General features: G+C 49.1%; 1 protein-coding gene across 1 annotated transcript in view; it reads left to right on the top strand.

The window, feature by feature from the left end:
• Myo1h (myosin IH) overlaps window positions 1-17,458 on the top strand; it is a 44,313-nt gene that overhangs the window by 11,169 nt on the left and 15,686 nt on the right. Inside the window, exons 6-15 of the mRNA XM_036172337.1 lie at window positions 1,214-1,312; window positions 3,135-3,248; window positions 3,612-3,683; window positions 4,319-4,438; window positions 6,437-6,504; window positions 7,036-7,141; window positions 7,908-7,988; window positions 9,726-9,817; window positions 12,447-12,541; window positions 16,469-16,515. Coding sequence (XP_036028230.1) covers window positions 1,214-1,312; window positions 3,135-3,248; window positions 3,612-3,683; window positions 4,319-4,438; window positions 6,437-6,504; window positions 7,036-7,141; window positions 7,908-7,988; window positions 9,726-9,817; window positions 12,447-12,541; window positions 16,469-16,515 — 894 coding nt within the window. The remainder of the gene's footprint in view (window positions 1-1,213; window positions 1,313-3,134; window positions 3,249-3,611; window positions 3,684-4,318; window positions 4,439-6,436; window positions 6,505-7,035; window positions 7,142-7,907; window positions 7,989-9,725; window positions 9,818-12,446; window positions 12,542-16,468; window positions 16,516-17,458) is intronic.

Here is a 17,458-nt window from a genome sequence, read left to right as displayed (position 1 = left end):
ATCAGTGAGTGCCAGGATCAGTGAGAGACTCTGTCTCAAAAAATAAGATGGAGGGTGATCAAGAAAGACACCCAGCGTTGGCCTTTGACCTCCATGCCCAGACATGGAGCCATGTGCATTAACAAACACATGTCCACAGGCATGTAAACACTGTTATACTGTACTGTTTAGGGGAATAGTAACAAGAGAAGTCTGCACGTGCTCAGTGCAGCATAACTTATCTGAATATTTTTGATTGAACGTGAGGACACAGAACTCAGACAAGGAACTCTGTTTTCTAAAACAGTTTTTTCCTGGCTGATTCTCTGGTGAATGCTGTGTACAACACAGACATATTGTTAGCTGATAAATCTTTAGGTAGCCAGCAAACTGGGAACACCTTTTACCCCAAATACAAAATAATTTTTAAAACATCTACGCTGTGTCCTCTTTAAATTGCCACATTGTTGGGCCAGCAACACGGCTTGAGGGGTAAAGCCACTTCCCTCAAAGCCTGATGACCTGAGTTCTATCCCCGGATTCGGCATGGAGGAGGAACGGACCCGATTCCTGTGGGTTGTCTCTGATCTGCACACATACACCCTGGCATGTGTGCGCCCACAAATACATACACACACACACAGTGCATAAATACGTGTAATAAAAACTGTGACATTGGCGGGTCTGTTATCTAAAAGGCAACATTCAAAGCTGATTGAGAAGTCTGATCGAATCTCTGCCACCGACCACCACATGTTGTATGTCAGTCTGTAAAGTGTGCATCCTCCCCTCCTTCAGGGCCGTGGCCCCCGTCTAGCCCCCCACTGAGGGGGTTTCGTTTGTTTTGTTTTTTTGCTGATCATCCCGACGCACATCAGGACCAGCATCCAAATTTAAGCACTGCTATTTCTTTGCGCTTCAGCTGGTCCCTTTTAGACAAGTACCTTCCAATTAGCACAAAGGAAACGTGTTTTAAAACAGGTCCTGAAAATACGGTCCACTAGCTTTGGAAGTTTCTCAGGACAGGGATTTTTAAAGATAAAATGCCAAATAAAACTGAAAAGAAGCTGTCGCCAGCCAATGACCTCTGCGAGGTAGTTTAAAACCTTCTCTCCAGTTTGGGACATTACAGAAGTGGGTTCTGCGTGATCAGAAAACCACTTCACGTTAGGAACCGGTGTGTGCATGTTCAACTGTCCACAAAATGACACTAATGGACCCAACTGTGTCATAGGGTCATTGTGCCCGAGAGTCACCTATCAATGACAGGAATGACTGGAAAATTGTGTCCAATGCCTTTTCTGTCATCGACTTTACGGAAGCTGACCTTGAGGTAAAGGCCCTGGGGTTCTGTCTGGGTGGGAACTGCCCTGTGTTCTTGGGGATTTGGTCACTGTAGGACCAATGGACTCAGCAAAGGAAGGCATGAGACAGGGCTGGAGGAACTGATAAGCGTGTGCCAGATATGGCTGGGGGGATGGTGCAGTCAGTGGGTAAAGACCTGGAATAGGGCTGGGGGATGGTGCAGTCGGTAGAATGCTTGATCCCCAGAACCTGGATCAAAAGCCGGGTGTAGGAGCTGGAGAGATGGCTCAGCAGTTAAAAACACTTGTGGCTCCTGCAACATCACCCATGTCATGTGGCTGGCAACCACTTATAATTCCAGTTCCAGTGGACCCAGGGCTAAATAATAAAAAAATCTTTTTTTTTTTTAAAAGATGTATTTTATGTGTTTGAGTCTTTTGCCTGTGTGTATGTTGGTACATCCCACACATGCCTGATGCGCACCAAGGCCAAAAGACGGCGGGAGATCCCCTGGATCTGAAGTTACAGATACTTGTAAGACATCATGTAGGTGCTGGGAAAAGAACCCAGATCCTCTGCAAGAGCAACAAGTGCTCGTAGCCACCATGCCATCTCTTCAGCCCCTAAAAAAAGAAAGCCACGTGTTATGGCACACACTTGTGATCCCAGCAATGAGGAGGGAGAGGAAGGGGGTCTCTGGGCTCACTGGCCAGCCAGGCTGGCTCCTATGGTAAGTTCTAGATAAATAAATAAAAGGTGGGCATGATGCCTGTGAGCTAACACCTGTTCCATGAACACACATACACACCCATGCACACACGTATGGACTTGTCCACAGGTGAACATGCAAAGGGTAAAACACAAGAAATATTGTAATACAAGCACTTTGAGATAAATAGTGAAGACTACTGAATGTAAATCTGCTTCTTGTATTAAACAATTTTAAAGATCAGTCGTAACCTAGTCAAACTAAAAGTGGGCATTTTGCCTCTTTCCTGTCAGCTTGAGTTTCTCCGGTATAGAGGGAGGTGATGTGGTCCCTCCTCCAGGTTAAGTCGTCTTGACTTAGATCCACTGGGCTTGCACATTTATTCTTTATTTACTCTTCAGTTTTGAAACAAATTGCATCATGGGTAAACTGAATAGAATTTTGTCTTTTGATTTTCTGTTCTGATTATAAATCTGTTCATCTTTCAAGGACCAAAATGTAGTTTTATAAAATGATAATATTTGAGACACACTATTTGAAAACTGAATGGCTTACCTGTGAGATTGGTTGGTTTGTTTTGAGACAGGCTCTTGCTAAGTAGCCCAGGCTAGCTTGGAGATAGTGATCCCCCTGCCTCAGCCTCCCAAGTGCTGGAATTACAAGCATACAATTCCCCTGCTAGCTGTGAGTGTGTTGTTTTATAAACTGATTTTTAATAAGGGTGTTTTGTTTTGTTTTGTTTTTTTTGTATACAGAGTTTCTTGGTGTAGTAACCCTGGCTATCCTGGCTTTGTAGACCAGGCTGCCCTCAAACTCCCAGAGATCCACCTGCCTCTGCCTCCCGAGTGCTGGGATTAAAGGTATGCACCATCATACCTGGCTGACAAACTGCTTTTATAAAATGTTTATGCATTTATATTTTGTGCTGAGGGCTAACTGGGGGCTGAGAGTGGCCCTCTTCCAGTCCCCATTCCTCATTAAGATAATTAATACCGGAAGTGACCAGAGCACATTTCTAGGGAGGAGGCAGCTGGCTCTGTGAACTGGACAGGGATTCAGGGTAGGAGGCGTCTCAATGCCATTCATCAAGGAGGTGCTGCTGACCCCTCTGTCATTGTCCCCTGCCTGCCTACATATCTAGAACCTCTTTGGGATCATTGCCAGTGTCCTACACCTGGGCAACATTTGTTTCAAGGAGGACAAGCAAGGCTGTGCCAGCATTCCGGACACGCACGAAATCAAGTGGATTGCCAAGGTGACTTCCTTTCCTGAAGAGAAGTGGAGTGGGAGGCTGGCCCCCAGGTGTCCACAGCAGCCCACGTGGCCAGCACCACATTCTTTTGCTGGCACCAACTAGGAAAGTTAGGGGAGCTGCGACCACTGAACTTGCTTCTGTTTCTTTTGTTTTTGAGACAAGATCTCATTACACAGCCTAGGCTGGCCCTGAGCTGGCATCATCCTGTCTTGGGCCCCCTGAGATGACAGGGGTGCAGCACATAGCTGGTTCAGTGAGGCCCCTTTCTCCCTAAAGCACAGTGATGAGGGTGGAGGACCCTGGACCTGGAGAGGACACAGACTCTTTGTAGTCACCAAGTGACAACCGAATTCTTTCCTGCAGCTCCTGGGGGTCTGCCCGGCGGTTCTCCTGGAAGCTCTCACCCACAGAAAGATTGAAGCCAAAACAGAGGAGGTAAAAATGGCACTGGGGAGATCTGTGTCCTCCACCCATGACTGCCTGACTCAGATGGTAGCTCTCTGGTGTCCGCTGTGGGTAACAAACCCCCAAACCCAGCCTACCAGGCCCTGAGTGGTTCAGCTCTTGCTGTGGTCCCAGCCCTATCTCCCCACACCCATTCCTCCATCCCCCATTAGTCATCCCCACCTCCCACTCCTCGTCCCCCTTTCCCACCCCTCCCTGCTACACTGCCACACCAGGTCATGCCTTGTACTTGGTGCCTCCTTCACGGGGCCTTTGCACATGCTGTTCCCTCTGCTGGAATGCCCTTCCCTGCCCTTCATCCTTTAGCCCCCAGAGCCCTGAATCACGGCCCCTTCCCCGATCACATGCCTCAACCTCACCTTTCTCCTTATGGCATCTGTCACTCTGCCTGCACCATGGCTTTCCTTGGTGTGGTTCTTGGCATGTTTGGTCAGCGCTCCTGACTCTGCACCATGCTGAGCCCACAAACACCAGGACGGCAGGGCTGTGTCTGAGTCCCGGTCTCCTAACTTGTATTCTTTGCTCAGTCACCATCAAAGACTAGCGTGACCATTGAGGGGCGGGGCTTGTCCTGTCTATAACGCATTCCTTGCTCTTCCTTCCAGGTGATATGCCCACTGACAGTAGAGCTCTCTGTTTACGCTAGAGATGCCATGGCAAAGGCCATTTACGGACGGACGTTTACTTGGCTGGTCAATAAAATCAATTCCTCCCTAGTCAACAAGGTGGGTCAACACAGGTGGCGTGTCTTGTTCTCACCAAAGTGCTGATATCTTACAGTCCCCATAGTAGAGTGGCTGTGAAGGATGGAGCATAAGCTCCTCATGGGCAGGGGTAACATCTTATTGGGTCTTCCAGTGCCTGCACACAGTAGGCCAACAGGTGTGCATACCACATGGCTTGGCAGTACTTCACAAAGTCTGGCATCCATAGCACCTGTGGTTTACCCGATGGCTTTGTGTGCACACAGAAGAATTCTATATAGGCAAAGAATTTTAATATGTGTAAGAACATGCAGCTGATCTCCAAACTCCTGCTTAGCTTAAGTTCCCTTTTTAAGTGGAATCCGATTAAGATGGGAGTTTCTCTAAAGCCAGACATTGAGGCGTGACTCTAAGCCTGGGGTGCAGAATACAGACCAGGGGGGCAGCATCTCAGTCCACTCAGACAGAAGCGCCCACTGTGTGGTGCTAGACAGCTCAGCAGTTAGGAATGCTACTGTTTTTGCAGAGGATGTAAGTTCAGTTCCCAGCATGCACAGTGGTCGGCATACAACCACCTGTAATTGCAGTTCCAGGGGACCCGGATGACCAATTCTGGCCTCTTTGTGTACCTGAATACATGTGGCATATGTGCGTGTGTACGTGCACACATACACATAAATTAAATAAATCTTTAAATTAATAATAACAAGCACATTCTCTGTCGCTCCACAAGCTGGCTGGTGGAAAAGTGTAGATGTTTACTTAGCTCAGGTTTCCAGAGGCTGGGGGGTTGAGAGCACGATGCTCTATCTAGTGACGTCTCATCCAGCACCCTGACATGGCAGAGGACATCCCATGGGGAGGCACAATGTGCTGGTGAGCCTCTTCATCTTGGTGGCCCCTCCTCAGGATCTTGTCCTCCAAATATCGATAGCATGCATCTGAAGATAGTTCTGACATGTAGACTTTGGGGAGATACACTGAAACCAGAGCCTCATTGTGGGGTGTCGGCCCCCATGCCTGTATAAAATGGCATCCATGCGGCTGTCTCCTCTCGCCCAGGCAAGCACTTCCTTGGCAGTTTGTAGGTCACTTTTCATTGTTGGTTTGGGATGTGAATGCACACTTGGGAGGCTGGAGAGACATGAAGCCATGATGTGAAGCGGAAGACATGTGTTGCTGGCCTAGACAAGCCACAGGCAGATCCAGCTGAGGAGCCAGCAGGAGGAGCCAGCTGACAGGCCCCAGAGGTCACCCTGTGAGCAATTGCTGAAGAAAAAGGCAGGAGCTGTGAGCTTTGTCACCGAGTCCCAACTTCAGGGACAACAACGTGGCTTCAAGTATTACAAAATGACAAACTTAGCTGAATCAGTCCATCTTCCATTACTCTGATGATGAAGATGATGATGAAGATGAGGGGAAGGAGTACCACCTGGCAAGAGAGGAGGTGCTCTATGCGTCTGCTCTGGTCTCTCTCTCTCTCCTTGGGAAGTCAGCAGAGAGAGTCACAGGGGCTCCACTCTGATGTTCTTGTCTAGCTGATGACCCTCCAAAGCTCTCCCCCTGCCTCCAAACTCTACAGTCAAGTTTAGTTTCCTCTTAAAGCCCCACTGTGGGCATTGTTTCAACACAAGAGCCTTCAGGTAAGGGCTAGAAAGAGGCTCAGTGGTTAAAAGCACTTGCTGCTCTCGCAGAGGACCTGTTTGGTTCCCAGCACTCATGTCAGCAGCTCACAGCCGACTGTAACACCGGCTCCAGGGCACCCAACACCCTCTTCTGGCCTCTGTGGACACCTGCAGACAGGTGGCAGACACACACGCTAAAAATAAATGTTTGAAAAAAATTAAGTTTTGGAGTTTGATCCTCAGCTCAAAAAAAAAAAAAGAAAGAAAGAAAGAAAGAAAGAAAGAAAAAGAAAGAAAAAGAAAAAAAGAAAAAGCCCCAGCAGCAGCCCTAGCAGCTAATGGCATGCATCTCCCCCCCCCCCCCGCACCCCCCTCCCCACCCCTGCCCCACTAGGATTTCACACAAAAGACTGTGATTGGGTTGCTGGACATCTATGGCTTCGAAGTCTTTGACAAGAATGGGTGAGTTGCTGCTGTCTGCCTGCTGTGTTTTCCTCTTTGTGGTTTTAGTCAGAGTCTATGCCATGGTTAAGGAGCTGGAGTTAGTTTTCCTGACCCTAGAACTACAGATCACCGCAGCCCTCAATCCACACACTAGGCGAGTGCTCCACCCACAGGCTTCATCCCTGGCCGATCAAACACTGTTCTGGAAGCAGAACCATAAACAACCTGACCCTGGCCAGGCGGTGGTGGCTCACGCCTTTAATCTCAGCATTCAGGAGGCAGAGGCAGGCAGATCTCTGAGTTCGAGGCCGGCCTGGTCTGCAGAGTGAGTTCCAGGACAGCCAACACTACACAGAGAAACCCTGTTTCAAAAACAAAACAGAACAAAACAACCACCTGACCCTGTTCTCACTTGATCCATGGTTTTTAGTGGACCGCTCTGTAGATAGGAGCTGTGTGTACTCACCAAGAGGTGGTCTGGTTGTGCCCGGCCTAGCTGCACGGTCAGTGCATATTTTGTTGCATGATCGAAATCCCCTGGGTCTCTAGTTTCGAACAGTTCTGTATAAACTACTGCAATGAGAAACTGCAGCAGCTGCTCATAGAGAGGACGCTGAAGGCCGAGCAGGCTGAGTATGAATCCGAAGGCATCGAGGTGAGCACGGGACTTTGTTCTGCATCTGAGTGAGTATGTGGATCTGAGAGGGGAGGAGAGGAGGGAGGGAGGGAAGGGCTTTGAACACTCTGGTGAAGTGTTTTAGCCCCAGCTCCACCCCGACCCCTCCTCATTCATTTGGGAAGTGTTACCTCACTGGATAGTTCCTGGATTGAGGACTTCAGTTCTTCCCTAGGGAGATACCTGGGATATTTAGAAAGTATCATTTAAGGATTTTTAAATTTCGGTTGTGTGTGTATATGTGTGTGTCTGCATGATGTGTGTGTAGGCGTACATGCCAGGACACAGGACAACTTTCCAGAGTCGGTCCTTTCCTCCACCTTTACCTGGGTTCCAGGGATGGAACTCAGGGTGTCAGGCTTGTGTGGCAAACACCTTTACCTGCTGAGCCATCTTGCCAGCCCCCAAAGCATCATTTTTAAAGATTTTAAGTTATGTGTCTGGGTGGGTATGGGCGCCTCAGCTCAGGTGCCCGTGGGGGCCATAAAAGGGGGCGGTCTCCCTGGAGCCAGTTACAGGCAGTTATAAGCCACAGGATGTGCATGCTGGGAACTGAATTTGAGTCCTCTGTGAGAGCTGTAAATGTTCTTAACTGCCAAGCCACCTCTCCAGCCCCCCAAAGTGTAATTCTTCGGGTTGGATATGAAAATCAGGTTTTGAGAAAGTATTTGGAGAATCCCTGTCAAACCAGTGTGCTCGATGCCCCTGTGCATGCTGGGAGAGCTCTTTCCTCTCGTCCTTTTAGTGGGAGCCTGTTCAGTACTTCAACAACAAGATCATCTGTGACTTGGTTGAAGAGAGACACAGAGGGATCATGTCTATTCTGGTGAGAAAACAATGGCCCAGTTCCTTCACTGGTGTGGGAGCCCACAGAGGTTTCCTGGTGAGACTGAGCTTGCTTTACCCAGCGGGGCTGCGTTAGGGGATGGCTGGACCACGTGCATGGTCACCAGGTGTTTGGGATGGTCTGCACTTGGCTGTGCTGGGGGGGGGGTGTCTTTTGCTCCACCCCTTGGCATTCCTTTAAAAGCCCTTTAGTAGAGACAGAAGGGGCTGGTGGGTTTTGAGCCAGGCCCTCCCGAGGCTATCCTGTGTTTCTCTTCATTGTCTAGGTATCTCTATCTAAATATTTCCCACTTCTCCCTGCTCAAGAGAACCCTGGTCGTAAAAGTGGGAGCTGGTCCCCCACACGCTGGGTATCTGCCACAGGTGGACACATGTTCCCAGGGCTTGAAAGGGGCAGAGGAAGCCCTGTGTAACCCCAGCAACTCAGGCGGAGTGCCATGGGTTTGAAGCCAGCCTGGACTACATACTAAGTTCCAAGACAGCCTAGGCTATAGAATGGGATGTCTCAAAGTGTGTGTGTGTGTGTGTGTGTGTGTGTGTGTGTGTACGGGCGAGTGTTTACAATGGCCAGGGAAGTAGTATCATTACTGAGGAACCCCACATATACAGGAACTGAGAAATGCGCTAGTTCAGGCTCAGCCGCTTTCACTCCATGAGGCCTCTGCATGGTGTGTGCGCACAGTTCTTCTTGACCCTTGACGACCAGTTAAGAGTGTTTACATAAGCTGCCATGGCAACTGCGAGTGTCTTCAGGAAGTCCCAAACTATGGCCAGAGCAAGACATGGTGGGGCCTGCCTGCCATCTCAGCATTCCAGAATCAAGAGCTTGAGGCCAGCCTGAGCTACATATTAAGACACTAACTAAGGGGTGAGGGAGGAAGGAGCGACAGAAAAATGGGTCAGACTCGGGTGTGGTGGTACATGCCTGTCATTCCAACACTCAGGAGGCTGAGGCAGGATTATGAGTTTGAGACCACTCCAAGCTACATGGCGAGATCCCAACTAAAAGCAAGGGAGAAGAGAAAGAGAGGAGAGGGAATGGGGAGGGAGGGAGGGAGGAAGGAAGGAAGGAAGGAAGGAAGGAAGGAAGGAGGGAAGGAGGGAAGGAGGGAAGGAGGGAGGAGGGAGGAGGAGGGAGGAAGGAAGGAAGGAAGGAAGGGAGGAAGGAAGGGAGGGGAGGAGGGAAGGAGGGAGGGAGGGAAGGAGGGAAGGAAGGAAGGAAGGAAGGAAGGAAGGAAGAAAGGAAGGAAGGAAGGAAGGGAGGAAGGAAGGGAGGGGAGGAGGGAAGGAGGGAGGGAGGAAGGAAGGAAGGAAGGGAGGAAGGAAGGAAGGAAGGGTGGATGGACAGACACAGGTTGGAGCCTGTGCTGGTAGAACACAGACGCTCTCAGTCCTGGGAGGGCTAAAGCAGGAGCTGGAGGCAGCCTAGATACACAGCAAAGCCCTGCCTAGAAAGGAAAAGCTAGTAGGGAAATAAAGAAGGAAAGGAGAATCACTGTGTGGCATTTCCCGTCTCTCTGGGGCGGCGGCGCCCCCAGCCAGCCCAGGGTCCAAGCACACATGGTGGGTGACCCCTTCCTCGAAGAGGTGCACCTGATCTCATGTGAGGTGACAGGAATTTAATCTAGAACCTTCAACCGCTGCTGGAGACAATGCACTTAGCTTCTAGGCAGCATATGCCACGGTGCGCAGCTTGAGGTGCCTTTTCCTTTGAAAGGATGAAGAATGCATCCGTCCAGGTCTCGCTACAGACTTGAGTTTCCTGGAGAAGCTGGAAGAGAAAGTGGGCAAGCACGCGCACTTCCAAACGTGAGTACTTCATCTGGGGGCTGGCCCGTGGGGAAGATGCTATGGTGTCTTTCTTGGGTCTGTGTCCAAGTACAAGTACTTTGGGGCTGTAGAGACAGCTCATTGGGTGAGAACATTTGCTGGGCAAGCATGAGGACCCAAGTTCGGATCCCAGCACTCACATAAAAAGCTGGGCATGGCTGCACTCATCCGTAACCCCAGGGCTGCAGAGGGACAATTGCTGGAGCCTGCTGGCTGCCAGCCTACCTAAAAGAGTAAGGCACAGGGTGACAGAGAAGGACAGCAGTGTCTGTCCTCCTCAGGTCTCTTTGTGCCGATCATGTACATATGTTCACCCACACATGCATTCACACAGCACAGTGACGTCATATACAAGAGTAGCATCCTGAAAACCAGTTCATGTGCCAGCATGCCCTCGTTAGTAGAAATCTCACTGACAGGAATTCCAGGTGGAGTGTCTGTCCCGCTTTGTTCGGCAGTGGTTACATTTCATGTGGGGTGCAGGGGTGAGATGGTCCTTCTGAACAATTTAGGGACAGTAGCGACAGCCAGATGCAGGGATACAGCCCTGCCATTCTGAGCCAGGGAATCGGGAGTTCAGGCCAGCCTGGGCCACACTGAAAGACCTTAAAATGGAGAAACAAATGAGAAAAACCTGGGGATGGGGCTGTAGCTCAACCCAGCATGTGCAAAGCCCCGGGCTTCGTTCTAGTACTGGCAAAATAAAAATGAAAAATGATTTGTGTCTAAGATAGTGTGAATGTGCAGCAAGGAGTGTGTGTGTGTGTGTGTGTGCGCGCGCGCGCGCGCGCGCGCGCGCCACACATGTTGGAGTTATGGGCGGTTGTGAGCCATCCTATGTAGGTGCTGGGGAGCCTCTGAGTCATCTCTACAGCCCCTGGATGTTCACATTTATATGTAAGCCCCATGCCGATCAAAAGCATTCACAATGGCTCAGAAAGGAAATTCAAATTCTAACTTAGTCTCTGAGACAAATAAGAGAAAAATGTAAACATGGTCTAGAACCAGGAGTAGGCATTCCCTCAAACCCGAACTCGGGAGGCAGAGGTTGGAGAATCTCTGAGTTTGAGGCCAGCTTGGTCTGTGTAACAAGTTCCTGGTCAGTCAGAGACCTGGATTCATTCCCTAGCACCAACAAACAAAAGGAAACAAAACGAAAACCTGGCTTTGAGTCCCTGTCCCAGCGTGGCCGCTGACTGAGTGGGTGAGCAACCTCCTTTGCCTTGAGTCCCACTTCTGCAAAGCAGGGTCTCACCACAGCTGCCTAACAGCTCTGTGAGTGTCCACAGAAGTTGTCATCCACAGTAAACCTGTGGGACCCGAGAGACAAATGGATGAAGCTATAGATGCAAATGAGGTGAGCGTGGACAACAGACTGAGCAGTCACAAATGGTCTCTCACTGGGACTAGGGTCCATCCATGAGGCTAGGCTGACTGGCCTGTGAGCTCCAGGGACCAGCTTGTCTCCAGCTACCCAGGGCTGGGGTTACAGGTTCATGCCATCAAGCTTGGCCTTTTTAAAAACAAACAAACAAACAAACAAACAAACAAACCTGACTTCTGAAAATCAAACTCAGGTCTCATGTTTGTATGGCAAGCATTTTGCCAAATGAACTGTTTCACCATACCTTTTGAAAATATATGTATTAATTATTTGCAAGTGTGAGCATGCCTGTGAACACACGTAGCACATTGTGTGGAGGTCTGAGGACAACTTGGGGAAGTCAGTTCTCTCCTTGTACTAGGTAGGTCCCTGGGTTTGAATTCAGGTTATCAGACTTGGTGGCAAGCACCTTTACCAACTGAACCATCTCACTGGATCCCCTCCTCCTTTTTCTTCCTCTGTATTTTTGAGACAGGGTCTCACTATGTAGCCTTGGGTGGCCTGAAGCTTACTATGCAGACCAGGCTGGCCTCAAACTCACAAAGATCCTCCTGCCTCCTGAGTACTGGGATTAAAGTTGTGTGCTACCCCACTCAACCTCTTTTTTTAATTATTATTTTTAAAAATTGGGGCTGAAGAGGTTAAGAGTACTTATTGCTCTTCCAGGAGACCTGGATTTGGTTCCCAACACTCACTCGGTGACTCACATCTGTCTCTAACTCCAGTTCCAGGCCCTCCAACACCATCTTCTGGCCTCAGCAGGCACCAGGCACAAATGTGGTGCAAGACATACATGCAGGCAAAACACCCATCAACACAAAATTAAAAAATAACCCCAAACCCCTGCATTGTTGTTGAGGGAGCCCAAGGCTTCGTGCTTGCCTGGCAAGTGTTCTATAGAGTCAGGCCCCCAGCGCCAGGTTACTTTATTAAAAAAACTAAACTTGAATGTTTCTCACAGGCATGTTTTTCTTTCTCACTAGCTTAGGTGGGGAGGGAGGCTCTAAGTGTGAGAAATGATACACAGCCAGACACAGGGAGCAAGGCTCACTGGGTGCCTCCATGGAGTCAGCTTCAATGTAAACATGGTTTAGAACCAGGAGTAGGCATTCCCTCAAACCCGAACTTGGGAGGCAATTTCCCTGAGCAGCTGCCCCATGATTTCTCTGTCATTCCTGCCACAGTGATGGAGAAAGGGTCCAGTGGCTTGTTTGTGTCTTGCAGCAGGAAGCTGGCTGGTCCAAAGGGCTGGAAGAGGATTGGCTGGCTGGAGTTCCGCCTCCTGCACTATGCGGGGGAGGTCACCTACAGTACCAAAGGTGAGTGGCAAAGGTTGTGAGTCACAGCCACGCAGGTGCCCGAGTGTGCACACTGGTCATCAAGTCCTCCAAGGAAATACTATCTGTGGCCACCCCAGAGTTCCTTAATGTTGCATTCAAGCATACCACATGAAAGGTCTTTCTTGTTTTATTTATTATTTTAGATATAACCACCAATTTTTAAAAAACTAAATAAGTATTCATACACCGTGTGGTGCATCCATTAACGTGTGCAACTTGAGGGTTTTAGTGTATTCAGAGTTGTGTAACTGTACACTCAATTTCATTTTGGACACACTGCCCTTTCCCATGCCCTCTGTCCCTCCCCCACAGTACTAGAGAATTAAGTAAGTAATATACTTTCTAACTCCATAGCCTTCCTGTCATGGACTGGAGAATCACACGTGTGGTCTTTGGGAATCTGACTTCCCTCATTTAGCATAATATTTCAAGGTTCTTCCATGTTGCCATTTTTCACTGCTGAGTAATATTCCTTTCTCTGGATAATCCTGTCTGTGCTCATCTTTCGGTAAAGTGCAGCCATGGTGAAAACTGACAGAACATGCCTGTATACTCCCATCCCCCAGCAGTTCCAGAGACTGAGTCTAGGACCCATGCACATTAGGTAGGTGCCCTGTCACTGAGATATTCCCTCAGTCCCTTTCTGGAAAGTTGTAGAATTTTGAGACAGTCTCACTAAGTTGCCCAGGCTGTCTTTGAACTTGCCATCTTCTACCTCAGCTCCTGGAGTAGCTGGGATAACCTGGCTTGCTTTCGTTTTCCTGAGTAAATAGCAAGGAAGTGCCCTACTCAGTGTTCTGAGGAGCCTCCTCACCACCACGGCCCTAGCTTATCCACATCCTGCCCAGCACCCACAATGCTCTGCCAGCTGCTCTCTGGGCAGGTGTGAAGGCCTGTCCTGTGGTTCTCCCAGAGGCTGCTGACACCAAACTCTCCTCATGCCAGTCATTTGCATATCTTCCTTGAAGAAATGCCTGTTTAGATACTTTGCCCATTAAAAAAGTATTGTTGAATCTCGAGAGTTCTATATATATTCTGGACACTGGACCTTTTGTCAGATATAGGATTTGCCACTATTTTCCCCAATTCTGGAGAACTGACCTTTCTCTTTATTGATGGTATCTTTCAAAGCACCAAAAAGTTTATCACTAAGAATCTTTTAAAAGCCAGGCAGTGGTGGCCCACAACTTTTAATCCCAGCACTGCCCAGAGGCAGGTGGATCTCTGTGAGTTCCAGGATAACCAGGGCTGCACAGAGAAACTCTGTCCCAAAAAACCAAATCTTTTAAAAGTAACAGAATACATTTTAAGTTTTCTTCTTTCTTATATAAATGCAAAGCAGTATCGAGAACATTTTTTAAAAGAATAGGCTGGCTCTGTGGTGACTCCTGATCTTGTTTACAGAATTAAAGTGACAGACAGTCAGGTAAGGCTAGAAACCAGCTATGGTCCAGGGCACACAGACGGAAGGGGAGTCACTTTCTGTTCCTAGCCGCCCCACCCCAGGCGATCTCAAGATCCACACTTCTGTCAGTGCTTCTGGGAGAGGCCTTAATATCCGCCTACAAAGGTTGGAACACATGCTCCTCTGTGTTGTGTATTTCCATCCGTATTTCCAACACTGGAGTCTTGGGCCCACTCACATCCTCTGGGTTCACCCCTGGGGGCAGGCATGGGCCCAGGTTGGGTGTGAGGAATGCCATTGTCCCCCTGAGCTCACAGCAGTTCATGGTGTCTCCTGGAGTCACAGAGCCAGGGACTGCACTGGACTTCTTAGTTCTGCCTGAGCTACAGGTGCTATTAAAAGCCAGCTTTGACCATTTCTGGGTGTAGCGGTAAAAGAATTGGAGGTACATGGTGCAGATGCATTTGTCCACCCAGATGTGAGGCAGCAGTCTTCACCATAGCCAGGAGCTGGAAGCCTCTGGAGTAGACAAACAGCAATGTAACATGCTGGATACGCAACGGAACTTAGCTCGGCCTTAGACAAGAGGGAGATTCTGACCCGGAACAAGGTGCAAAGGAGAAGCAAGCCGGTCACAAAGTGTGATTCCTCTCAAGTGAGGGGTCTACAGGAATCAACTCCAAGAGACACTATGAGCCAGGGAGCTGCTAGTTCCAGGTACAGGGTTTTTGCCTTGGAACGTTTACAAAGTCCCAGGTGGTGATGGCTACGTGGGTGGCCTTAAAGCTGCTGAACTGTGCACTTAGTTACCATGGTATCTTTTTGTGTATGTGTTCATGTGTGGGTGTGTGCATGTGTGGAGATCAGAGGAGGTCATCAGGGGTCCTTACCTTCCACCTCATTTTTTAAGACAAGCTCTCACTGAACCTGGAGCTCACTGCCCATTCAGTCCTAGGATTACAGGCTTGTGCCGCCACACCTGGATTTTACATGGGTGCTAAGGATCCAAACTCAGGTCACCCAGAGTCATCGCCCACTGAGTCCCACAATGTGGTGAACCTTGCATTTTACCAGAATAAAAAGGCTTGTTTTGAGAACTCACAATCACCATCGGAGAAGCTGCTTATCAGTCATTTTCAATGTGGCACACCATTTGTGGCTGGTTTTACTTACGTCTTTCAGTCTCTGTGTTAGCTACAAACCAATGAAGGTTTTGTTGTTGTTGTTGTTGTTGTTTGGTTTTTCGAGACAGGGTTTCTCTGTGTAGCTTTGTGCCTTTCCTGGATCTCGCTCTGTAGACCAGGCTGGCCTCGAACTCACAGAGATCCACCTGGCTCTGCCTCCCTGAGTGCTGGGATTAAAGGCATGCGCCACCACTGCCCAGTCAGGTTTTTGTTTGTTTGTTTGTTTTTGAGACACAGTCTAACTGTAGAATCCTAGCTGGTTTGGAACTTGCGGGGATTTGCCTGTCTCGGCCTGGGGAAGGCTGGAATCAAAGGGCCTGTGTTACAGCTCCTGAGTGTACCACTTAATGCCAGTTTTTGAATGATACAAATGAAGATGTCAGGCTGGAGGTGTGGCTCAGTGGGTAGAGTAGTGGCCTAGCATGTGTTAAGCTCTGGGTTCAGTCTTTGGCACTGTGTAAACCAGGCAAGCCAATAAATGCTTAAAATCTCAATGCTTGTTGGGTAGAGGCAGGAGGTTCAGCTACATAATGAGCTGGATGCCAACCTGGGCTATAAGAGACCCAGTTTTAAAAAAAAAAAAAAAGGGAGAAAGGCCTGACATCATGACTTACACCTTTAATCCCAGCACTCTGGAGGCAGAGCAGATCTCTGTAAGTTCAAGGCCAGCCTGGTCTGTGTATCGAGTTCCAGGCCCGCTAGAGCTGTGTGGTAAGACTCTATTTCAACAAACAAACGAATCCACAAAACCAACTAGGGTGTGGAAAAGGACACCACTGGAGTCTTTCTCGGTGGGGCTGATTTTCCTAATCAGTGGGCCACCCCAGTGCTCAGCGCCCTCCCGTTTCTGTGGATCATACATAGGTCATTGCTACTGGATCACTTAGGCTCAAAGCCACAACTCACACATCAGCCTGCTCTGGGTCATTGTCTCTAGAGTAACTGGCACTCTAGAATTATATAGGAAGGGTGTCTCCCCAGAATGCCTGGCTCTGTCTGGAGGTATGGGGGGTGTCCCCCATGATGTCTAGCTCTGTCTGGGAGTATGTGGAGGGGGTGTCCCCAGGATATGTGAGAGTATGCAGTGGGGTATGTGTGTCCCCCATGATGCCTGCCTCTGTCTGATGTGTATTGTTGCAGTTAGGGGTGGTGCTCCATGCTTAACACACAGCACAGCTCACAGCTTACTGCTGGGACCCAGCCACTGTCTCAGTATTGAGAAGGCTGAGAAACCCCATGCAACTTCGGACACCATCTTAGCAATCGGTCAGTGTGGCATCATATTGATTGGGATTTTTTTTTTTTTTTTTTAAATAGGATTCTTGGAGAAAAACAATGACCTGCTTTACAGACACCTGAAGGAGGTAAGTTTGAATCTTCATCCCACATTGTTTTAATGGTGAGGGCCTAGACTATGACAGAAATCATAGTTTCTGGAACTTTCTTATCCATGCAGTATGTCCTAAGCTGGGACTACCGGCAGTCTGTAATCCTCCCTAGCACTTGGGAGGCAGGGGTAAGAGCACCAGGAGTTTGAAGTCTTCCTCAGCTACACAGGGAGTTCTCCGCCAGCCAGGACCACACCAGACCCTGTCTAAGAAAACAAACAGAATTTCCTGTTTTAAAGCTGAGTGACATTCTATTAGATAAATACAAGCACATTTTACAGTTTTTGCATAGTCCTAATTTTATTAAATTAAGCACTTCTTCCAGATGTGGTGGCTCGAACCAGTAACCCCAGCACTCAAGGCACGCGGGGGGGGGGGGGGGGGGGGGGGGGGGGGGGAGAGGGATGGGAGGATCTTGAGTTTAAGGCCAGCCAGGGGTAGCTAGTGAAACTGTCTAAAAGAAAAAACCAGAGTCAAAGATGAGAAGAGGCAGAAGACAGGACACAGAGACAGGCTGGGGCTCGGACTGAGCATGTGCAAGGCATCAGGTACCATCTCTAAACAAGAATAAAAGGGATGTGCACTTTTCTTATAACATATTATTTTGCAAACTGATGGAGCAGGACCAGATAAGGCAAAGCCTAGTGTTTGGCTTTATGCCACCATGTCTGTCCCCTGAAAGTCAGCATCGGCCGGTTTCTGAGTCCCCCTCCAGGTGGCTGAGGCCAGGCTATGGGACCGCCCCCCCATTTCCTTCCCCTGCACTGCAGTGCACTGCACCTTGGTGGTCCCTCGCTCCCACCCTCTTATTGAGTGTATGTAGGCTGGTTTGTTCCATAGCACTAAGCTGGGCTGGGGACAACTCTTGCGTCATCATGTCAGAGAAAACTAGATGGATCCGTGAGTCCACAGGCAAGGG

Source organism: Onychomys torridus, chromosome 22, assembly GCF_903995425.1.
Source record: "Onychomys torridus chromosome 22, mOncTor1.1, whole genome shotgun sequence".
NCBI classification, from domain to species: domain Eukaryota; kingdom Metazoa; phylum Chordata; class Mammalia; order Rodentia; family Cricetidae; genus Onychomys; species Onychomys torridus.
This window is presented reverse-complemented; position numbering and strand designations above follow the sequence as displayed.